The sequence below is a fragment of the Hippoglossus hippoglossus genome, chromosome 22, assembly GCF_009819705.1.
Source record: "Hippoglossus hippoglossus isolate fHipHip1 chromosome 22, fHipHip1.pri, whole genome shotgun sequence".
NCBI lineage: Eukaryota > Metazoa > Chordata > Actinopteri > Pleuronectiformes > Pleuronectidae > Hippoglossus > Hippoglossus hippoglossus.
The window spans coordinates 22,462,626-22,487,908 of NC_047172.1; the positions used below are offsets into that span (position 1 = coordinate 22,462,626).

Sequence of the window (25,283 nt, forward strand, 5' to 3'; positions counted from 1 at the left end):
TTTGACCGATCTTCACAAAAAACGTAGGCCAGGTGTATCGTGACCAGTCATACAAAAAGGTCTCAAGGAGCATTATGAAAAACGCAACAGGAAGCCCGCCATTTTGCATTTAGTGGCCATATTCCACATTTTTACTTTGAAGAACTTGTCCCAGGGCTTTCATCAGATCAACTTCAAATTGAGATGTGTCATTTAAACAAGATGGAGATAAAAACTAACCCAAAGATCGATTTTTCGTTACACGGTGTGACCGTGGTGTGACGTCAAAGTTTGATTACACGCCATCAAAACACAAGGTTATACATGGTCCAATCGAGTCCAAACTAGACATGTAAGACAAGAATCCCAGCCTGATGACATCTACACAGAAATCATGACTTAAAATCACAGCGCCACCTGCTGGCTAAAGGAAGTGTCATGTTTTATACTTTGATGAACTGCTCCTGGCTGCTTTACAATAAACAGCTCAAAAGAGCTCAGTCAAGTCATTGGACCATGATCAGAATTGTGACATTTCCTCAAACCGTGTAAACATTGAGGTGCGGCGAAGGTTCATCCTTCGCCAAAGGAGACGATGTTGTCATAACTCCAGTGTCAGGGTGCGGTGAAGCAGTAGGACCCAGACGCAGAGTATTAACAAAAAGTGTAGTTTAATGCAAAAAGGAGTCTTTAACAGACAAAACAACAAAAGCACACGGGAGAACACACAGGAGGCTTACACAGGAGATGCAGAGGTGCAGAGGCCCAGGAGACACAGGATACGAAAAACATCGGAGATCAGGACAGGATACCAGGACAGGAGATCACAACTAACAGACGACAACAGACGACAACGATCCGACAAGGACAAAGGGGAGCACAGAGACTTATATCCACACACAGGGAAGGCAGGGGCAATTGGACACAGGTGTAACACATGAGGACTGGTGCAGACAATCACAGACAGGAAGTAAAAAACACACTATGAACAGAGACTACAAAATAAAACAGGAAACAGAACATGGAGTGGGAAAACCAGAGACACAGAAACACATACAAACATAAGCACAAGAATATACATGAAACACGAGGTACTAATAAACTGAAAACACTTTGGAAACGGTGGAAACTAAACATTGACAACCCAGTGTGCATAGTCCTATCACTACCAAACTTCTGTCTCATGATAAGAGACCAAGCCTGAACAGCTCTATGTGTCAATATTTCCTCAGTGTCATAGCGCCACCTACTGATTCGCCATGAAACAGGAAGTACTTTGTAAATCTACTCTGCACTATCCAACCGGCTCCGAACTACTGACCTATGATCACAAGCCTGACCTGAACAGCTCCATATATTAATATTAGTTCAGGGTCATAAAATGTTCACAGTGTGATGTGCAATTGATAGCGTGGACCGTAATGAGCAATTAGCAGTCAAGGATCGACGTCGCGTGACGGACGCAGGAAGTGAAGCGTTTATCCTTGCCGCAGTGCACAAAACGCATGCAACGCGGAGACGTGCGCTTGGTCATTGATCGCTCTCTCCACCGACCGCAACAGGCTTCGAAATGCGTTTGCTCGGGCCCGCCAGTGCTACAACGTAGCCCTAGTTCCAATTGTATCTCAGTAAATAATATAAACTCTGTACAAACAGGATACTAACTAATGAGTAATGATCAGCAAACACTGATCCTGTAGCCACAAGAGGGCACATGTGCAACACAGCCTGTGCTTGTGTTGTCATTTCAGTGACAACAACAATATTCATGACAATGTTGTGATTTGATACCTTGTATAAACGACCAATGTACCACAAGCTGTAGAGCTTGTTAATACACAATACACAATGAGAATTCACCTGAAGTTCATGTGGTATAGCAGCCGTTTGAAAACAGATGAAGTTACACTTCTTGGTAATGCACAATCTAAATAGATTCAATCAAATCCACAGGAAGCACCAGCAGCGCAAGTTTGACCTCGACCACTCCAGGAACAAATGGTGAGCAACAACAACTTGCCTCAAATTTATGTGGTAATGCTCCAACTGAACTTGTATTTGTCTCGTCACTTGCAGTTTGGTATGTTTTTCAATCATGACAATACTAGGAAGAAAATCTTCCATGATAACAGTAATTTCACCCTGTATGTTTTTGGCTTCTTCCAGGTACAACCTCAGATGGGGGAACAGAGCTCGCCCTTCACTCAACTTCCATATTCCTAGCTGCTGTGCTGACATCCGTGCTTCAAATGCTACAACTAACCTAAACAACGTTGTGACTTTAGCATCCTAATCAATCATTATTACATTGTTCGGTAATGCTTACATCTTGAGTGTGATTCATTAACTTTAATGTCAATGTTATTTATTCACGCCTGAAGAACTTTGTCAGCTGCTTAATTTCCGCTTCACTCTATCTCTTCATGTTGTCAACAAAACAAAATCAAAATAATCGGTTTTAAGTGATGATCTAACGGGATAAACATACTGGGATTTGGGAATGAATTCTTAATGATGACAATTGTGTTCAATGTTTATGAAAAGTGTAATACAAATAAATCCTTTGAATTTACTGATCATTTTATTATGAATTCAACTGTATTGCTATTCTTAAAATTAATAAATGTATACTAATAAACTGTTGCTTGTATTTCTTTCTTGGAGCAGATTTTAAAGAAATTCAACATAATATGTGCTGATGTTTTCCTACCTCAATAAATTCCTTTACTACACTTTTTAATAGCATCCGAAGTTGCAGAGCATACATATACAGAAAAATATCCAGACAAGTGTCTTACTTGTTTGCACTAAAAATAAAAGCGTCTGTATATTTTCTTTCTAGGGGACACAAATGACTGATCACAAGGCAATGCATTGTCACCAAAGTTTATTTTCTGAATCCATTTTCAAAAGGCCCACTTTATTTAACCTTTATTTCCCACATTTCAAGATATCTGCAAGGAATTTAAAAGATGAAAGAACTGTTCATACACTAAACCTGGATAATATCTTTATTTTGTTAAATTCAATCAAAAAACTTGCACCAAAAAAATAATAAAGTAGAAAAAAATAACACTCCCACCTAAAACTGAAAAAGCATTACCCCACATATAAAATAATTCTACTAATATTCAATCCGAGATACTAGATGTTAGATTTCACAAGACTTGTACTGTACATGTTAACTACTGTATGCTAACATTATTGCTAACAAGCTAATAATTAGCAGGTATAACATTTACCATACTCACAATCTTATTTAAGCATGCTAGCATGCTAACATTGGCTAATTCCCCCTGCGTGGCAATCGTATTACTGGATAGTATTCATGAAATTACACTCAAAACCATCAGTTACTATGTTTACATGGACACCAATATTCCGACTGTTGACCTTCATACAGAATAAGACATCATGTTGATTATGTTGTTTACATGAGTTGCTAATAGAATTCAATTCAATTCATATTCCTGTTTACATGTCACAGAGCAGTCTTGTTAGGACTCATCACTATGTCCACTAAGCCATTATGTCCGATGTCAATCCGACAGATTTAAAACCCCAACTTGAAATAGCATCTTGTTTACACCCAGGGCAAATGTCATCTAGCAGTTGGTTACTGCCGTATGCCGATGTCACAAAATTCAATGAAAACTCCAGCAGGACCTTTTAATGTTATTAAGACATATACATGTCCACATAATCTGATTTAGCTTGGAATACTCCACATTTCTTGAATATTGCTTATTCTGAGTAGGACCTTATTCAGGTTAAAGTAATCAATAAATTCTCTTTATATGACATTGTCTTATTCTAGTGTCTTGATCGGATTAATATTGAAATGTTGCTGTCCATGTAAACATATTCACTGTTAACAACATGGTAATCATATAGAGACAAAGGTGGAAGATGACAGAAAGTGATGTGGCTTCATGGGTACCACTGATACATGCTACAAACCAGGTTTTATGGCAATTCATCTATAAATGTTGAGATATGCAAGTTTGAACCAAAGTTGTGGGCAACATGCTTATTGCATGGCCCCAAAAATAGTATTTCCATCTAATAGCAAATCAGAAAATGCAATAACCCACTTAAAATGAACAGTACCCATTCAGGGAGACAACTTTGCACATTAGTACATTGACTAGGGGTGTAGCCATGATGCACGCAGAGAATGAGTTGACCTTTTTTTTGCCAGTTTTCAGTGTAGCATTTGTAAAAAAAAAATTATTCGGAGTATCTGATAGCATATCTGTGTGTGTATCCCATTTGTTCTCCCACTCAGCTTTGCAATGGAGTGAAAGAAACGACCTGTAGTTCAAAAATATAGAACAGCTAACTTGCAAAAGAGATTACTTTTTTTGTTCATTTATTCTATTTGCACATCGTCTGCTGCAGTTGTTCCAAATGAGTCCTGCAGCTCATCTTCTCTGTCAGTTTAAGTGTACATGGAAAGGTACATCCACTGTAAATAAACATAAAATAGATTATTCATTTGCTTCTGCATTTCTGCTAGATGCTCAAAATCGTCATCACTTCATCACAGAGAATTAACAATGTCCTGTTAATCAGAGGTTATGAAGAACTCTGTAGAGCTTGTGTTACCTCTGATTCACCAAGAGTCATGGCCGTTCCATCAGACAGCTGCTTGAAGACTTCTATTGAGAAAAAAGCAACGTGTTGTTACTAAACGCTTCAAGTGAAATAATCATAGCCATTAAAATGCAATGGACAATGGTACAGAGCAGCTCTGGCTTGCTAAAACACTACACAACACAAAATTCTCCAAATGGTAATAAGTGAAGGGACTTATTGAAAGTTATTGGACTGTTGAGAAAGATTGAACGTTATGTTTCCACTTCACCTTAAACTCTAGTATCCTGTACTGTTGCCAGGGATTTATTACACAATAACTACTGAAGTGATTTATCTGAAACTTGGTGAAAGGGTAGGGTATAGGCCATGGAGGGCAGAGATTGTTTTCCCTTTAACATGACAAGGTAGGATGTTAGCCTTGGTGGATGTAAGCACTCTCTAGTACTTAATGTTGTATCTCCCCTTGACTGAAAAGAGTATTTTTGCCAGAGAAGAAAGATGATTTTAAAGAGGATTGATAGAAGTCATCTTTGTCAACCTGGAGAAGAGTGGAGGTGGCTCAAGACACCAACTGTCCACCACTGCTGTCCTGAGTTCTCTCCCAGACAGTTCAATACACATTCACACCTCAACTCATGCAGCTCTAGTGCAGGGGTGGCCCCTAAACAAGACTGTTTGATCTGGCCCTCGGGATAATTCATTAATAAATACATTAAAAAAAAAAAATGACAACAATGACCGTTTTGACCATTGCTCACGCGAACCAGAAATCTGTGAAGTATGACTTAAACTTTTCATTGGTCGCACCGGTCCGCCTAACATTTAGCTGGTGTGTGTGAGAGAATTTTTGACCAATCCTCCTACAGTAAATCTGTTCACCAAGGTCTTGAAGGATGATGACAGAGGAGAGAGAGGCTGCTCTAGCAGGGAGAAGTTGCTCAGTGACAGCAAGGAGGGCAGTCTCATTTGAGTTGCCTGCCTTGAACAAGACTGGTGAGGATCAAGAAGGTTGTTATGGTGGAGATAGGAGGAGATGTTGATTAAAGATAGCACCGTCAAGTGTTTGGAGACAAAAGTAAGAAGAGAGACAGATCTGTATATGTTTACTTCAGACGGGTTGAGGGTGGGTTTCTTGAGAAGAGGGTTCACTCTCTCCTCTTTAAGAGAGTTAGGGAAACAGACAGTTGACAGGGAAGTGTTGATAAGATCGGTGAGAAAAGAACGTGAGAGGGGATGGGGTCAAGGGGGCAGGTGGTTGGGTGGGCAGAAGTTACCAGGGTAAGATCTTGATTGGGAGACAAGGGGGAGAAAGAGGAAAGTGAAGGGGATGAAGATGAAGTTGATGGAAAGGTAATTACAGAAGGTGGGTTTGGGAATGAGGAGCGTATGTCATCTATCTTTTTATAAAGTAGTTGACAAAGTGGCTTAGTAGAAGGGGGGAAAGAGGAGGGGGACTGGGGGGGGGGTCAACGTGGTTCGAAAAGATGGAGATGATTTTTTGGGGGGGTTGGTAAATGAGGATTGTAATTTTTGTTTGGTAAAAATAGCTTTTGGCTGCAGAAATAGTGGCAGAGAAGGAAGAGAGGAGACATTAATAAGTGAGCAGGTCATCAGGGTGTTTAGACTTTCGCCATTTCCTTTCTGATGCTGGCATATTGGCTTTGTCGGCTTTCCAAATGCACTTACGGGACATGCAGTCGAAGCGAAGGATGAGACTGATGAAACTCTCCAGTGTCATGTGTCCAGAGGAGGCACCGTAGCGCAGAGCCATCAAATTCAGCATGTCATCGCTGACACGCTTTCCTGAACAATAGACATCAGACAAGAGTTCAGAACATATTTCATTATTTTCATTACTGATTCATCTGCAGATTATTTGTAATAGGACTCTCATACTGTTGTATTTTGTTGTAAGGAGGTTTGAATAGAACAAAACCACAGTGAAAGGGAGAATGTTTAAAAATTGGCCAATTTTTGAATTCATAAATAAAAATATAGGGGGCAGCATATTGCCAAAAAGCTAAGTTGTCCACTCAGTTTAACAAGATAATTCAGGATCTCAATATTTGCAGCAATGGAGTCCAATTCATTACTGTAATGAAAAGAATGTGCTCTGCATATATTAAAAGGGTTATAACCCCTAACCCTATCACAAAAATTATTGACCAAAAAAGACAGCAGAGGGGTATTATGCAATACATCGGCAACGCAGTTAATGACGTTAATGTTTCTGATGTTTTCAAAGGATGAACTGCAATGTCTTACAATTTTTTACAGTTTGTAAACAATAATAATAAAACACTATATTTGAAAAGCACAAGAAATGTAGCTCAAAACGTTTTACAACAAATTTATTATATGGGCAAAACATGCTCTGACCAGCAGGATCCCTCTTCAGCTCTTCACTATTTACTGTCTCATTCCCGTTTTCTCTGCCGCTGAATTTCCTGTTTCTCCATTGTCTCTACCAATTAAAGACACAAGCCCCCCCAAAAATGACCCATTAAGAATTAAATGGAGCGACGCCGGCGAGCTAGTTCTGGCAGGCAACTCGAGCTGCACTGTTTCAATCGTGTGACACTCATCATGTGACATACATCATGTGACACACTTCATGTGACATACATCATGTGACATACTTCACTCGCCACTACCATCTACAGTACTCATCCACCTCATTAGGCGGTCTATTTAAGCAGAGGGAATTCCCATCCCTCTCTCTGCTTCCTAACTACTACGCAGTATCACAGACAATTGTCTCAGCCCCTCCACCACCCCAGCATCCACCTGTAGGCTCCGACGGGGGGTTACAGTATTAGCTCATCACTCCCATCATTCCTGTGTATCATATGGGGGAGTGATTAAGTCGGAGCCTAGACGCCAAACACTAAACCTGTTCTACTGTTGAATAAACAAACATTCAAACGTGAGTTGTCTGACTGAACTACCCATTATCGATACTGCTTATTTTTTGAGGGTCGCTGGGGGGCGGATCACAGGGACTAACCACTATTTACTTTCACATTCACACTCACGGTTAATTTAGAGTCTTCATCAACCTATCCCCAATCTGGACATAAAGACAACGGCCAAACTGGGATCTGAGCCAACAACCTTCTTGCTGTGAGACGACAGAGCAACCCACTAAACCACTGTGCCGCCCATAACAATGTGACGTTAGATGGAAAATCCCAGTTGAAGTGTATTGCTTGGTGGAAAACGGTGAAACCTCTTTCCCATGTCACAGTCTGACTGACCATTGAGTACTTCGTCCACATCTGGTGGATACCTTATTTATTTGGCACCTGGTTTCATAGCATTGCTTTGTGTTCAAAATTATTTGGGTATTTTCTGTCTTTGTACACAGTTCATTTGTTTTCAAACAAGGGGGGATACTCCTACAAGGCAGTGACGTCTGCCCACAGTAGACAAAAAGAACAAGTTTATCATCCACCTGAGGCCATGACAGCATTCCTGAGCTCATTCAGAGACAGTGTTCCTGTAAGTGAAACGTCTTTTTGGGAGAAAATGTCCTGTGTAAAAAAAACAACAACAGTTTAGTGAAATTATGAGGTGATCAGGAAGATCACACACGGTCAGGATTTAAAGCACGATGTATCCTAACACTTCATTAGAGTAGTGATGTAATAATTATGATGTAACCAGTCGTTGGATCCTTTTACCTTGTACACGATGACCTTCTTCCACAGACGCAGGAATTCCTCACCATTCAGTTTGCCCGTGATAGACGTCTTTAACCCAACATTAAGGTATTAAGTCAGAATGCTGTTCAATGTGTCCACCTGACTTTTAAATCTATTCATAACTTTGAAATGAACAAAAGGGCAGACAGATCTCTGCATGCACAGCGCTCATATCACTACATTCTAGTGTAGCATAAACATCACGTAGGATACATCCATCAGAGAAATCATGCTGCGACAGGCATCGATGCTGAAGCCTCCAGATTTCAAATCTCCTGAACAAAAACAAAAAATAGCAGGAGATTCAGTTTGGCCAAAACTCAGCAACTAAGCAATGCAACAAAAGATAATTACATTCGAATAATTTAACCAAAGTTTTCAAACCTTTCAAGATTTGGTCATTTAGAATCGTCTGGAGCATCTCAGCGTCCACTTCTTCATACTGGAACAGAAATCAGAAAAATAAGTCAGAGTAATAATAATAATAATTATTGTTATAATAATAATAATAGGGTACACAGGGCACACGCATGAATGTTTCTCTTACGTACAACAGATTGCAAGTAGTGACAGCCGCACAACAGTGAGAGAGAAGTTCTCGTGTGCACCACTGCAGCTGAAACTATTTGTTTGAATATAAGATTGATCTTGTTTCTGTATGCTTGGAAGCTGGGGGATACAGCTAACCTGGCAATTTTCAAAAATAACCCAGTGTCATACGTCTTTCATCAAATTCTTGGAAAGAAAGCAAATAATACTTTTTAATATGTTGTCCTATTGTCTGAAGACACATAAATTACCTTGTCAGAGTATTGACGGAAAAACTTTCTCTTATTTTGGTCATCCACTACATTTTCGTCTGGTGTTTTCTGAAAAAGACGGAGTGTTCAGTTCCAGCTGAGCTAAGGTAATACATATATATATATGCATGTATCATATATGATCAATGCAATCAGTAAAGAACATGGATCAAAGCAGAAACACCAAAATGATATTTACACAGAGGGTCAATTATAAAATCTTGTGCACCTCTTCTGTTTTGTTGTGTTCGTGGTTATGGCCTCCAGAATCCTCACTGAGAGGAAGAACATAAGTCGTCAGTACTCGTGGTCATTGCAGGGAATTATCACATTAGGCTACCTAATTACAGTAACAAGTAGTGTTAGGGGTTAAAACTTGAGATTCAGTAATTAATAACTACAGACCTTCACATAAGAAAATAATTTGGCTTTATTTTTCTGGAGTAACAAAATAATTGTCAGTTTTTCTAAATTATAGTAATAATATTCATGAGAAAAATAAAGGTGTTCTGTTTTTCTGGATGAACAATATTATTTTCTCATTTCATGAGGAAAAAAATGCAGTTTTCTTTTGGGTCACAAGATAGCCTTCCTCACAATCGCCAAATAATCTTGAATTTCGCATAGAGAGCAAACATGTCCCACCTGTGTAGTTTGATCCTGTTTGATTTGGGTTTGGGTTCAAGACACTGGGAGATAATTGTGTCTTAAGTAAGATAGATAGAGAGCTTCTAGCAGGATTTTGAACAATCTTGTTTATTTACAAAAACAGAGCAGAATTTATTTCTCAATTGAGTGAAATACGTTTCTATACTTTTCAGACATGAACCCTGGAGAATGTCCGCAACATTGGGTACAGACTTTCTCCAGATGTTGCCTTTCACACGAGGAACGTAGCAGCTGTTCAACACACCCACTTTCCGGATCTCCAGCTGTGTTCTCACATTGTCTTATTCAGACATTCTCCAGAGTTCTTACTATATATCGTACTTAACATATGACCAATAAAGGAATCTTAATCTTAATATTAATCACTATCCTTTGAGTCCAATGACTTAATTCACTTCATCACGGGAGCAGTGTTTCAAGTACCCTCAGCAAGACAGGACACACAGGCTACTCTTGCAGAGCTGCTAAAAGACCAGCAGATGTCAGTGTGGTTGTGCTGGGAAGATGAATCAATGCTTTTATATATTATTTATTTATTTATTTTAAGGAGCTGGCAGGAGAAACTCTCCAGAACATTCAGAGATTCTCAAACATTTTTGAAAGCAGCATAATATTAGACATTAGAAGGACCAGACATTAGATTGAACGTTGACATCAGTTTGGTCTTTGCATGTACAGTGTTCAGACTGGTATTTTGTCATTGTAATGTCTTGTAGGATATGCTATGTGGCATATACAGATAAACTGTACATCTACAACACTTTGAAAGCTAATGAGTGAGGTTTAAGTGACTTACTGCACTTGAGTCTCGGCCGTGGACAGGATGGTCAGGATGAAGGAGGCCGTCTCATTGGGATGGTAGGTGGACGGCACAATCAGGTATTCACCAGGCTTCAACATGACGAACTCCATCACCTCACGTGCGTCCAAGTAGTTTTTAGTTTGGGCCACAGCTTTGTTTCTGCCGAAGAAAGAGGCTGGGAACCTCCCTTTGTGTGCCTTGTACTGTAATGCCAACAATAAGCAGATATTTAATTTCTATGCAGCTCAGCTCAATCTCCAGTATAGACGGGCAATGTGTGAGAAATGTTACTTACTTCTTTGGTCACCTTGGATGAAACCAGAGGAAAATGAAGTTTGTGTTGGGGATAAAACAAAACATTTGACATTATGAAGTAAATAAAATAAAGTAAATGCACACCATGGAATTCAATTTCCCACTGGTACGTTTAACATGATGACATGTAATGGCTGAACCCACAGAACTATTTAATTTGTATCTTTATGTGACTATTTTCAACTTAGTTCAATGCATGAACTATTTAAAGTTTAATCCAAATGTGACACAAACAAAAAACAACAACAAAACCCGATAAAACAAAACTTACCTCAAATACGTGGAGTCCAATGTGGAGATTTTGGACCAGGCGTCTGTTCCTTTTGTCGGGCATTTGCATGAGAGACATCAGAAAGTTTCTTTCCCCCTGGTTCTCTGAACATTCACTGAATAATTTGCCGACCTTGATCCGATACTGTGGATTAGTGGAGAATTTTTCTGGAAGATTGAAGGAGACAAAACGTGAAATACAAACTTACTGCAGCCAGTTCATCCATGATTGCAAAATTCTGCTTTGTGTGTATGGAGTCTGGTGTGCGCCAAAGAAATAATTATAGACTTTAGATTTTGATTTTGATTTGTTAATAATTTCTTTCTACATTTTGAAAGGTGATTATAAATTCATCAAATAAATTGGAATGTGATCTTTTAACTGGCAAATGATTAGGCCCAGCTCTATTTTTCAGTCTTGTGGCTGTTATCGTGTTCCATCTCACATTTGTCTCTGGTTTTACTATTTACAGTTTCCATTTGGAGTCATGTTTGCCTCTTTTAGACAGTACAGAGCAGAACAGTGAAACTGTCTCTGTATCTCTGTAAGATGCAAAAACTGTTTAACTTATTTACAGATATTTGGAAAGTACCATAGTTCTTCGTGGATCCTCCAGCCGTGGTTCCTGCAACCCATCTGCCCTCATAGAATGACGACTTCCAATGGCATGAGGAGCTTCCATCAAGGAAGTCTGGACACAGGCAGCAGATGTCAAGATCCTCGTAGAGCTTACAGAAGTTTTCCAGTGTCATCCTGTCCAAATCAGAAATTGATTTAGTTAATTATCATCACTGAATTATGAGTATGATAGAATTAGTATTTAATAACTCTTTGATCCATAAGAGAAAAAAAAAATGTATTCTGTGGCAGTCACTTGAGCGAAAATATACTGCTCGGAGAGTATATGAACATAGTGCCTGATACACAGTACTTATTTTTAGATATATAACTCTGTTTTTTATCAACACATTAGTGCATTTTTACCCCAAACTATAATGTAACAAAAGGTGTGTTACAATAATAATTATAATTTTTTGCCTTTTTAAGAAAGATATCAAATTTTGATTCGAACATACAACACACTTACCAAAACTCTCCATCATCTCTCACTGAAAGGCACATTTCACGATCCTGAGGACTCACAGTTTGCCACAAAGGCGAACTTTAGTGAAAGTTTTACAATGAGAGAGGAGGAAAGAAACATAGTTAAATATAAAAAGATGCATACACACACACACACACACACACACACACACACACACACACACACACACACACTCTATAGTTGTGAGGACAGTAATTTACATAATGCATTCCCTAACCCCTTACCCTAACCCTAACCATCAAAACTAAATGCCTAACCCTAACCCTAAAACCAAGTCTTAACCCTCAAAAAGCCAATTTAATTTGTGAGGACCAGCCAAAATGTCCTCAAACTGTCAAAATGTCCTCACAATGATGGGATAGAACCAAAATTTGCCCTCATAACATATACATGTATTGACATAGATTAACATATAAATATAAATATATATAAAATACAATACAACTGCCTCCAAAGTATTAAAGCTAATTAAAGACAGTAATAGAAAGGCGTCTTGTCTCTTGTTTCAGATATCCTCAATCCCTTCATATGTGACTAACAAAAAAAGGTGACGGTGAAAACATCAGCAACATGTTATTTAGTGAGGGTAAAATAACTTCTATCTTTATAAATCTTCATAAAACATTTGCTGGGTAGTCATTCTTACTGATCGCTCCACTCTCCTTTCCACTCTGTTTTGCCCCAGGGGTTCCACAAACGCACCAGGTTCACGAGTCTCCCTTGGCTCATAAACTGACGAGTAATCAGCAGCAGAGAATAAATCAGGGATATTTATACAAACACATGAATTCTGTATGCTGCCATGCCTTCAATGCAAATATGACTATTTACCTGTTTCACACCTGTGACAGTATAGGCATGGCCTTGGACCAATCCATTTGGCAACACATTGTTGGCAGATGTCTTCTACAAGATAGAGGTGTACAGTATAGAGAGATGTCACTGAAATGGGATTGATAGACTCCACATATGCTGAAGGTACAGTTCTGAAATTTATGAGTTAACAACGTGTAGTAAAAACTTAATTGCACTTCTTAAATAACATTAGACTTAAACTAAATTAACCTGGTACCAAACACACCCATTTAAATGCACAAGCCTGAAAATAATGTACTCAAAAACCAAAAGGGAAATTGCCAATTTGATGACATCAACAAGAAAATTAAGTGAACTCTTGATGTGACAGCTGAATTGACTGGAATAAATGCTCTCATGCATTATTGGACCCATTCAAAACCCTGACCCCACCCTCTCTCGCTACCACATACTTTAACTACAGCTTCGAGCACTTAATCTTTTCCTTCAGGCATAGGCTGTTAGTCAAATGCCAAAGGTAATTACATACAGTTGAACTGTTCTTATGCTCTACAGATCATTTTCTGAGTTATTGAGTCTTGGCAGCCACTGCTGGCCTTTTACGTTGAGGTAATTATACTGGAATCTGAAGTGCATATCAGGGATTGATCAAACTGTAAATTAAACCAAACTACTGTTTAATGATTTTATCTTCCTGCTATGAAAACATAAAATGTTGGAAGCTAGACAGGTCTATTAACACTTCCATCTTAGATACTGCTCTCGGACAACCTTAGATTATCTAAGCCTTGAGATGCTTTGAAGTTAAGCTGTCAACTCTGTGGTTTTGTGTTGTAAATAAATGCTTACCCCCAGAGGAGTCCCACAGCCCATCAGGGAAATATTTTGTCCAGCTCTTGTCATCAGCTCCCACAGGTCCGGAGGAGGTTCTGTGAGGTTAACGCACATGTGGACACCACCAGTGAAGTCCACCATAGCCTCAGCAGGAGTTCCAGTATTCATATCTGCGTATGAACCACACACCCTGACAGCAGGTGTTAAATTACTTTCAAAGACTTTCAGAAAAGTAAGATCAATGTCACTCTGAGACTATGAGGACTGTGTGACTGAGAAATGCATTGTTTTTCATACTTGGCATAGGCTTTCTCCAGCAAAGCAGGCCAGAACTCAGTCGGGGTTTTGGATTGGACGAAGATTAATCTGCCATCAATTGTTGGTAGCTTGTCATCAATGATAATATCCACCCATTTCCCAAACCTCCAAAACTGAATAGTTGAGAATATGAAGAAGGTTATAGCAAAATGAGATGTATTTAATTGATCAGAACCTATTTTTTTGGATGATGTTGGCAATATTTACCCTGAAGTGGAACAGCCCGCAGTAGTCCTCATTAAAACTTTGTTCAAGAGGAACAACTTGCTTTAGTATTGAATTCTGGAATGTCAGAGCTCCGATAGATGCAAGGAACCAGCAGTTTCCTAAGTAAAATAGAGCCATTGAGTTGTCAGGACAGTATGTTAAGCAGACATGACAGTAATGTTTCTTTAAACAGGTTTACGTCTAAGAAACATTCAAGTATGCTAACACAGCCAAGAGGCAGAATACACGTTGGTACAGTGGTTATTGTAAGTTCTTACTGTCCCATGAACACAGATGAGGTTAGGTTTGACAACATGGATGTCTTCTCAGTATCATTACACTGATGCACGAGCATTACTTTTTCTGAACATTCTAAACCACATGCTGGAATTCAGACTCCTGTGCATAACCACCATTATCTTTCAGACTCGACTTGTTACCTTTTCATCTCGAGGTACCATGATTCATTGAGCTTTGATTAAATGAAAATTCCATATTTAAATAAGTATATAATAAGTAAAATACATTGTAAAACAGGGATTATTTCTATGTCGCCCGGAGTCCGTTCCACAGAGATAGAGAACAAGTGGCGACTTTAAATCCTTAAAAGATTGTTGAAGGAGAGGCTTAAGGATTTTGGATTGTTTTCTTCCAAACTTTTAAAGGGCTGTGCTCTGCAACATATGTGTCACACATGCTAAAAAACTGTGCAATGGACACAATTACCGCTGTTGCACCTGTGCGATACAATTTTGTGTGTGTGTGGAGTTTGTGTACTTGCTTGTAAGGGAGTTGACTTGATGACGCATCACTATTTTACTTGGCAGCTGTAGTCTGTTGTCTGTCGTGTGATTTAAAACCATGTCTCCATCAAACACCAAATCCCACAATTCAAACAATCAAACACTTAAAAAATTAGCCTGAAATGTTGTTCTTGGGGCTAGTAGGTGACACACACACACACACACACACACACACACACACACACACACACACACACACACACACAGTTTGTTTTCTGTTATTAGTGATTTACTCACAAATATATGTATGATGTTATTTATTTAAAGAGAGGCAAACTGTTAATTTCAGTATATTGAAGTTTTTATACATTTGTAATGTCCATGCAATAAAGACAATGTTTATCTGAAAACATGACTTACCCACAATTACTTGCCTACAATGCAACAAGTCATTGCTTGTCATTTAAAGTACCTGTATAAGTGCGCAAGACCTGTTTTCAGATACCGATAACAGCACAACCCCGTGCCGGTGACAACATGGGTGAACATGTTTGAAACTGAATACATTGGGCTTGTTTGGGCTTGAAATGCTGTTTTCTGCAATTTCATGAGGATGCAGTTGTGCCACTTGGCTGTGTGGGCATCTCTTAATGACATTGCTGTAAAACAAACTCATTTATTGTTGTGAATCAAGCAAGTTTCCTACCAAGCAGGCCTTGACCAAAGTCAAATCTGGAGACCCCATCAACAACCAAAGATGGATTGGAAACTATTTTCTGAAACAGAGGAATTATTTACACGTTATTGTTGAAGGTTTTAATATTTCAACTGTGAGAAAATAATATTGCAATATAATATTACTATGGCCTGCCTTGTCAGGTTGGTCATTCATCTGAGCTCTCTATCCTTAAAAAGTATTGGCAATGGGACTCTGTGCTACACAACAGCTAACACAAGCTAACAATAAACAAGTGACATAGTAAAACACACAATAATTTGTAACTACAGTATGTTGGCCTGTTATTGCTCGGTCGGTAACGTGCCATGACAACATAAATGATCACTAGTGTGTTAGTGTTATCTTGTTTTTTGCCCTATGGTACAAAATAGCTTTTAGCTTTGAGAAAAATTCACATTGCAGCTTTAACCAGCCGAAAGTATAAGCTACTCGCTTGTGGATTTAAATAAACACAGATAGACAGTCACTTGAGTTTGCCTTTTTAACGACATGTTCATTTAACCATGAACTTGGATAACTGTTATGCTAAATCCCATCTTTTCAGCTACCACACCACTCACCCCTGGTCTCAGCCACACCACACGGTCCAGGTCAGTAGGTTTCAGTAACCCTTGGCCGATGGTGTTACTGTCAGGGGGGAACATCTCATCAATGTACTTTACTCGTCGGCTGAGGCAGTACTGTTTCATCTGCTCGTAGTCTTGGTTGAGGAAGCTAATGGGGTTGGTGATGGTCCCATAGCCACTTTTCTGATGCCGTGCATTGATGATGTTCATACACACACCAGAGGTAGGCATTGCTGCAGTGGTTGAGCTCTGTTCAGAAAAAAAGAGAGTAGATAATCTTGGCATAAAACAAACTTTACACAAAGAAGATTTATCTTATTTGAGTCCTTATATTCAAATCACCTCTATGCAAATCTAATTACAAGAGCGATCGCTGATACTTTGCATTAGACTGTACTCTTCAATTTGAACATGGGGAGGGGTACATTAAATCAAGTAGTATACATAGCTAAAGTACATCTAATGTTAATTTGGTATCAAGTAATGGGATTTGTAAGAAATGGTTACCACATTTAAATGAAGTGTGGGAATGGTATAACCTTTTGTTTAGGCCAACAGCGTTAAGTAGTTAAGAAATTAGAGGAAAACGTATGTCCAGAAATAATGGCATGGAGAATCCAGGTCCAGGCACTCAAAGTGGTTTGAAAAATGTAAACAGCCTTTATTTCAATGGGCTTGAAGCATTAAAATAATCCGATGCGTATCGGTTTATGTCTTCATCAGGGTGTACTGACACACAGAGACAAAGAGGGATTATTTGCAGTCACTAAAGGTGTGCAAGGTGAAAACGTGCAATTTTTTACCTGACCTCTAGGGGCCTTGCACAATAAATTTAATATAGAAAAATCTCGAATCGACATTTATCAAATCTAGACTTATTTCTCGTACTCGACCAGGTAATATCCTAGCTTCCAACCAAAATAACTGTAGTAAAGTGTTAGATCTCACCGATCAGATCCCAGGATCGTGAGTTTCAGACAATTTGCCCCGCTACCTGCACCGGCTGCTGCCGCTAGCAACACTTCCAGATTCGTCATTTTCACGATGTACTGAAGGTCTCGTTGAAATAAACATCAAACAAAAACCCATCGCGAGTAAATATAATATGTCCATGTCAACAACAAGTTTAGACAACAATATAAATCATATGGGTAAAAATATAAATATAGTATAAAAAACTGATGACGATCTCATTACACAACCGAGCCGCTGAGATGTTCGGTGCGCTTTACCTTAATGAAGCGTGTTTTACTCTGTCAGCTGTATAACACCAGATTTTGTTTAAGGAAACGTCCATGTTATCTGGTGATAGTCCGAACACAGATTAAACACTGCATAATTCATAACCGGGCGACAACAAATCACCTGTTGCCATGATCCCCAGTTAAACTGGAACCCCACACTGGAGTTGGGTGCTTCAGCAGAATAATGAGCTGGCTCCAGTCCGCCTGCTCAGCTCACTGCCTCGGCTTTGTTGACAACTTCCACTTGCTGTGGGGGCACTCTTCCTTCTTCACCAACTATGGGCTCCATCCCAATGCGCTTGCCAGCCGACTGCTAGCGGCTAACATACAGCATGTTGTACATTCTGCTGTACGAGACTGACTGTTTACCTTTCAGACATGCCCCCTAGAAACATCTTCCTCGAATACAGCACCTCAGAATACTACTCCCACTAGCTCCCCCAAACGGCCGCACCAGCCATCAGCTAATCAATATAAACAGCATCTGAAAAACATTCCGTCCCATTATAACTCAACTAAAATAGGCAGCGGTCATGAAACAGTGTTAAGCATCCTTCCCCTATATGTCTCTAACAATGAAAGACTACAAAATAAATAAAAATAAATTATCAACCATCACAAATCATATTCATATTCCCAGTCAGGCACTAATTGCCTCAGGTTTTAAATTCCGCCTCTCTCCCATACACCGGGTCTGGGTTTCCCGCCTGGATTATTGCAATGCCCTGTATACATGGCCAGCCACACTGATTCTGGTTCTGCTGGAGGTTTCTTCCAGTTAATGAGGGAGTTTTTTCTCTCCACAGTCGCCAAAGTGTTCATTGTGGGAACTGTTGGGTTTCCTCTGCAAACTTAAGGTCTCAACCTTATCATGTTATGATTTGGCTCTTAAATTGAACTGAACATAATATCTTTTATTACAATTGATTCTTCATTTTGCCATGGATTTTTATGTGAAGCACTTTGTAACCTCGTTTAGATAAGTGATACACAAAGTGATATACAAATTATAATTATTATTATTATTACTATTATTACAAATGTACTCAAGTGATACAAATATATGGTATCTACAATGAGGAATTTGAACCTGAAGGGTTTGAAGAACCTCACAGAATGATCAACTGATGACAATGCTATCTATTTATAAAAAGATGATAAGTCTAAGTCCTCATTGAGAAAAGGTAACTGGTGCCTTTACGGACATGGATCAAGTTTGCCTCTCTTTGATTAAGGCGTTTGATTTTGTCCCCGCCCCTGGCATCAGAGCTGATTACTTCAATACCTGACACTCTTAAAGTTTTATCGCTCCCATGATGGGCTTCTATGTAGTGTTTGGCCATAGGATAATTCAGATTCCCTGTATGGAGGGCATACCTATGCTCGGCCACTCTGTCCCTCAGCCTCCTTTTAGTGAGGCCTACAATGAAACAACCACAAGAACATCAATTTGGTACACAACATGGGCGGTGCTACATTTTATGAAACTGGTGAGAGGATAGATTTTGTTGGTAAATACATCACTAAAAGTGTTTTCACCATATTGTTTCAATAATTGTAATTACCACAGCAGAGGTTGCTCTTGGGTTGGTGAAGCCAAGTGTCAGGTTTAGGAGCATGAAGTTAACTCCTGATTAGTTTGTCCTTGGTAGTTGAGGCCCTTCTGAAACTGACCCCTGGGGTTCAATGAATACCTCCCGTAAGGAATGATTGCTCTCAATGATGTCCCGATTTTTCTTTATGATATGTCTCATCTGGACAGCTTATTTGCTATAATGTGTAACAAAGTAAGTTAAACCATTAGATAATACCCTTAATACTTCTAAAGTGTTCCTCAAACATAGTGGAAAGAAATGCATTTAGATCTGTAACATTTGCCCATCTTTGTGATTAGATGAATCACTGCAATACAAGAAAATACATGGACTTTTAGTCCATGTATTTAGTTTCCTGACATGCTGCCAACAGCACCAGCACCTGCAGCAGAAGCACTGACACCTACAGTTGATGTTGTTGTCACATTGCCAAAGATGTAACAGATGCATTTCTCAGCCTTTGCATGCACCATAGTCCAGAATACATAATACAGAAAAATACAGGCAACAGAGTCAATTTCCTTTTTCATAATATTAAATTGTGACGAGAAGTTAAAGAGCGAAGTTATCTACTCTTGTGATCACCACACTTTTTATCAGTTGTGGTTGTTATGTAAGATTGCAGTAGAAGTAAGTTATTTCTAATGTCTCCTGTGTAACAACAATTGTTCAATAGAAAAACTCAGAATGACAACACCACAAGTTCCATAAGTGTAAGTGACATTGTCATTGGCGTTCTTACCTCAGCAGCCACAGAGAGAAAGTGTTGAGTTCGGGTGGATCAACACATATGAGTGAAGAAGCTTTTGTTCTAATAACACCTTCAAAAGCCTGAGGCCACGACTCTCAGTGAACAATTACATCTGCCTGCATTTGTACCTGTAAGCAGACATGTATAAACAGATCAGAAAGATACAGAGATAGAAACACACACACAAAGAGAGAGAGCGAAAGAGAGAGAGCTGCCCAATTTGTTTGTTCAGAACATGTAGTTTTTTAGCTTTTAGTTAGAACATGGACACACTGACTGCTTGCAAAATGAATCTATCAACAATCATCTCTCAAGGCTGCCTGCTGCCTCATATTTGCTAAACTACAATAAGATGAGGTTTGCAATGACTTTTCTTTAATTAAGGAAGTTATGAACTGCACACATACTGAAGATTCATTAATTACTTCTACCTAATGCTCGTGTTGATAAAGTGATGCTCGGTGTGGTGAATGGAATGTTTTACAGGGTGCACCCAGGGTTTGTTTGTGACAGACAAACATTCACACACACACTTGAAGTCAAAGGTTAATCTAATCTGCTTGTTTTTGGAAGATAAAAAGACGGACAGTCTTGCTGTCTGTCCGTCTGTATGTGAAACACATACATGTCCATTGAACAGTTTATCTCATTGGCTTCACACTTGGCATGTTTAATTTTAATGGTGCGAGGAAGTACATTGTTGAATTTGGTGCAATTTTGGCACTTGATCCATTCAGTATTAATATCATATGAATAAAAAGCCATAAATGTTATAGATAAAATGACTGTCAATTCAACCCAAAAATGGTGTTGCATTTGTGTTCTATCCCAAAGTTTGCAGTGTAAGACAAATGATACTCCAACTGTATCTGCATGGGGGCTTTTTTCGCCCCTGAGTTTTTCTCCTGCTGTAACATTCAAAATTTGACATTTATGTTCTAATCTGACCTTGAATTACTCTGGTTCAAATTTAAGTGGAAAAATGTTACTCCGTTTTCTTTCATAATCAACTCGAAACAAGGTCAATTACACCGTGTTTTAAGCCTAAATGTCCACTGGAAGTGGACTAAGCTAGCAAACGTAGCTTAGTCCAGATATCAGAGGATATTTAAGGTAAACACATGGGCAAATGACACCGTTTCTTGTTGAATATGAATGTCACGGCTTGCGGACAGTTGGATGACACTACACGAGCAGTGTGGAGGCATGCTATTTATATAGTGTAGTTTTTTTATAGTATAGTTTTTTTATGTTGTTTTATTACGTCTGAAGTGTACGTATGGTATAGTGGTGAGTAGATTACATTACATTACATTTCATTTAGCTGACGCTTTTATCCAAAGCGACTTACAATAAGTGCATTCAAACATGAGGGTACAAACCCAGAACAACAAGAATCCAGAAAGTGCAATTTCTTCAAAAAAGCAAAACTACAAAGTGCTATAAGTAAGTGCCATTTTAAGTGCTACTAAATTGTTAGTTTAAAATTTTATTCAAGGTATAGTCGGAAGAGGTGTGTTTTTAGTTTGCGGCGGAAGATGTGTAAACTTTCTGCTGTTCACCATTTAGGAGCCAGGACAGCAAACAGTTGTGATTTTGATGAGTGTTTAGCTCGCAGTGAGGGAGCAACAAGCCGTTTGGCAGATGCAGAGCGGAGTGAACGGGCTGGGGTGTAACGTTTGACCATGTCCTGGATGTAGACTGGATCCGATCCGTTTGCAGCACGGTACGCAAGTACTAATGTTTTGAAACGAATGCGGGCAGCCACTGGTAACCAGTGAAGGGAGCGGAGGAGCGGAGTCTATTTCTATTTGGCTTTTATATTCCTTTCGGAACATAGGCCATTGATGAATTGTTTCCACCCTCATCTGTCTTGAGCCATCCTCTCCAGCTGTTTCCACGTCAGCCCCTTCTTCTTGAATTCCTGCTCTGTGCTCCTTCTCCAGGTGTTTTTGGGTCGTCCTCTACCCCGTTTACCTTGTGGGTTCCATGTCAGTGCCTGTTTTGTTATTGCTGTTGTGTTTCTTCGTAGTGTGTGTCCAATCCAGCTCCATTTTCTCCTTAACAGCTGTATATCTACTGTTTCTTGTTTTGTGCATTCCCACAGGTTGATGTTGCTAATTGTGTTTGGCCAGAAGACTCCAAGGATGCGTCTTAGGCAGTGGTTTATGAAGGTTTGCAGTTTGCTCGTGATGTTAGTGGTGGTTCTCCAGGTTTCGGAGCCATAGAGCAGCACGGTTTTAACGTTGGAGTTGAAGATTTGAAGCTTCGTCTTGAGGGAGATTTTGTTACTTTTCCAAATTTTGTTTAAGATGTTGAATGTTGTTCTTGCTTTCCCAATTCTTGTCTTCACGTCCTCCTCTGTCCCACCATCAACAGCTATCACAATTCCCAGGTAAGTGAATTTGTCAACATCTTCCAGCTTTCCTGAAACCAGCTTGGTTTTCTCTCAGTTCATCATCAACCCCCTTACGCAGTCTCTCCAAGATGATGCGGCTGAACACTTTGCCTGGTGTTGATAGCAACATGATCCCTCGGTAGCTGTTGCAATCCCGGAGGTTTCCTTTCTTTGGTATGACAGAAATGAGCCCGTCCTTCCAGTCTGTTGGTATGTTTCCTTCTTCAATCCATATGGTCTTTATTAGCTGGTGGAGCATGGTGGTTGAGGTGTCGAGATTCGCTTGTAGAGCCTCTGATGGGATGTCATCTGGCCCTGCTGCTTTGCCACGTCGCAATGCCTTGATGGCCTTCCTCACCTCAGATCTTGTTGGGGGGGGCACAGTTGATGTCAAGCGTGTGCGTGGCTGGTGGGATCTCTACCTTTTGGGCAGGGGGCTGTCTGTTGAGCAGCTCCCTAAAGTGTTCTGTCCACCTTTGATGTTGTTCTTCCTTGGTGGTGTGGAGTCGTCCCTGTTTGTCCCTGATCTGAGTGTTTGTCTGCCTAAACTTTCCAGCTAGTTTCTTGGTGGTCATGTAGAATTCTTTGAGGTTGTTTTTTCCAGCTGCTTCCTCTGCTTCCTGTGCCAAATTCTCGATGTAGTTCCGCTTGTCACATTTTGCACTTTTCTTCACCTCTTTATTTGCTGTTTCATATTCTTTGTGAGCTGCTGCCTTTTTTGCTCGGGTTTTGCTTTTGTTTAGTGTGTCTTTTTTTGCCCTCCTTTCTTCACTTTTCTTCAGTGTGTTTGTTGATAACCAAGGTTTATGGTTTTTTGTTTTTCTCCCCACTACTTCTAGGCATGCCTCCTTCCATATGTTTTTCAGGTTGTTCCAGTGCTCTTCCACTGATTTGTGCTCTTCTTCTTGCAGGGCTTGGAACCTGTTCTGTAAGGTGGTCTGGTACAGTTCAGTTGTTCCTATGTCCTGGAAGAGCTGGATGTTGAACTTTGTTCTTGTGTTGATGGGGTTGTTGCATCGCTTCAGCTTGAGCTGGAGTTTTGCAGCCAGTAGGTGGTGGTCTGACCCAGCGTCTGCCCCCCTCTTCACACGGACATCTAGGAGAGAGCGCCTGAACTTCCTGTTTATACATATGTGGTCGATTTGGTTTTCGGTAGTGTGGTCAGGTGACATCCACGTGGCTTTGTGGATGGGTTTATGGGGAAAGACTGTCCCACCTATGACCAGATTGTAATCAGCACAGATGTCTGCAAATCTCTCACCGTTTTCGTTCATGCAGCCGATTCCATGTTTCCCCATTACCAGTTGGTATCCACTGTTGTTGTTTCCCACCTTTGCGTTCATGTCGCCCATAAGTAGAGTGATGTCTTTTTCTTTCCTGGCCTGGAGTAGCTGTTGTAGTTGGTTATAGAAAATGTCCTTTGTTTCCTCCTCAGTGTTGTTGGTGGGTGCATAACACTGTATGAGTTGGAGGTTGATTCTTTTATGGGTAGTTTGGAATCTTGCAGTAATTAACCTGGAATTAATGGGCTCCCAGCTGATGAGGGCCCTCTGTGCTTCTTTGGAGAGCATAAAAGCCACTCCCTCTGTGTGTGGTGCTTTATCATCTGGGTGTCCGGAGGAGCGGAGTAGTGTGAGTGAATTTAGGTTAAAGACCAGTCGAGCTGCTGCATTCTGGATGAGCTGCAGAGGTCGAATGGCACTAGCAGGTAGACCTGCCAGGAAGGAGTTACAATAGTCTAGGCATGAGATGACCAGGACCTGGACCTGGACCAGGACCTGCGCCGCCTTCTGAGTGAGAAGTGGACGTATTCTCCTGATGTTGTTCAGCATGTATCTACAGGAACGTGTTGTTGCAGCAATGTTGGCAGTAAGGGAGAGTTGACTGTTGAGTGTCACACCCAGGTTCCTAGCAGTCTGGGTGGGGCTAACACAGAGTTGTCAAAGTTAATACTCAGGTCATGGGTGGGAGAGCCTTTCCTTGGAAGGAAAATTAGTTCAGTCTTGTCAAGGATAATTTTCAGGTGGTGTGCAGACATCCACTGAGAGATGTCAGTCAGACAGGCTGCTTCGTGCTGCTACCTGTGTTTCAGATTGGGGAAAGAGAGGACTAGTTGGGTGTCATCAGCATAGCTATGGTAGGAAAAGCCATGTGAGTGAATGACAGAGCCGAGAGAGTTGGTGTACAGAGAGAAAAGGAGGGGACCCAGGACAGAACCTTGAGGGACCCCAGTAGTGAGAGGACAAGGTTCAGACACAGATCCTCTCCGGTAAGTGCGATCATTGAGGTCGGATGAGAGCAGGGAGAGAGCCGAGCCTGAGACACCCAGGTCCTGAAGGGAGGAAATAAGGATCTGGTGGTTCAATGTGTCAAATGCAGCAGAGAGGTCTAGAAGGATAAGGACAGAGAGAGAGAGGCTGCTCTAGCTAGATGATGAGTGCATTTTCATTTTTCGGTTAATTATCCCTTTAAAAGGGCCCATATTGTGTAAAATATATTTTCTGGGCAGGAGGCTGCGGTCCATCAGGACCAAAACCTCACACCACAAGACCAGCTTCTTCCCGGCTGCAGTTGGCCATATCAACAAGGCCCGGGACCCCCACCTGACTTGGACTCTTATCCCGCCCCCACGCCTCAAGTCTGTGTTACATTAACACACATTACATTACATTGCACATTGCACATTGCACATTGCATATTGCACATTCACATTGCACTCCTGTTTTGCATCTTGCATTTTACTTTTTACTTTACTTTTTATATCTTTTATATCTTTTTATTTTATATATTGTTTTTTTCTTATGTGTAGTACTTATTGTGTTTTTATG

The 25,283-nt window shown here is 40.1% G+C and overlaps 1 protein-coding gene and 1 pseudogene across 1 annotated transcript; both read right to left on the minus strand.

Moving 5' to 3' along the window:
- Positions 1 to 4,219: 4,219 nt before the first annotated feature.
- On the minus strand, positions 4,220 to 20,102 carry LOC117756185 (calpain-1 catalytic subunit-like). The gene is made up of 22 exons (XM_034576579.1): positions 20,049 to 20,102; positions 16,462 to 16,716; positions 15,869 to 15,938; positions 14,420 to 14,538; positions 14,192 to 14,325; positions 13,910 to 14,084; positions 13,076 to 13,150; positions 12,891 to 12,976; positions 12,227 to 12,301; positions 11,732 to 11,892; positions 11,140 to 11,306; positions 10,849 to 10,860; positions 10,548 to 10,756; positions 9,312 to 9,357; positions 9,083 to 9,151; positions 8,667 to 8,724; positions 8,496 to 8,557; positions 8,262 to 8,330; positions 8,033 to 8,111; positions 6,265 to 6,381; positions 4,588 to 4,640; positions 4,220 to 4,447 (listed from the first exon to the last, which is right to left on the minus strand). Exons 2-22 carry the CDS (start codon positions 16,696 to 16,698, stop codon positions 4,421 to 4,423), a joined length of 2,100 nt encoding a protein of 699 aa, XP_034432470.1. The 5' UTR covers positions 16,699 to 16,716; positions 20,049 to 20,102; the 3' UTR covers positions 4,220 to 4,420.
- A 1,762-nt stretch (positions 20,103 to 21,864) lies between these two features.
- On the minus strand, positions 21,865 to 24,089 carry LOC117756535 (annotated as a pseudogene).
- Positions 24,090 to 25,283: the final 1,194 nt, after the last annotated feature.

Coding starts and splice junctions, on each gene's coding strand:
- LOC117756185 (XM_034576579.1), bottom strand. CDS start 16,698: ATGCCTACCTCTGGTGTGTGTATGAACATCATCAATGCACGGCATCAG. Junction 11,893..12,226: donor AGAGATGATGGAGAGTTTTG/GTAAGTGTGTTG, acceptor TGATTTGGACAG/GATGACACTGGAAAACTTCT. Junction 9,358..10,547: donor ACGGCCGAGACTCAAGTGCA/GTAAGTCACTTA, acceptor TCTTCCTCTCAG/TGAGGATTCTGGAGGCCATA.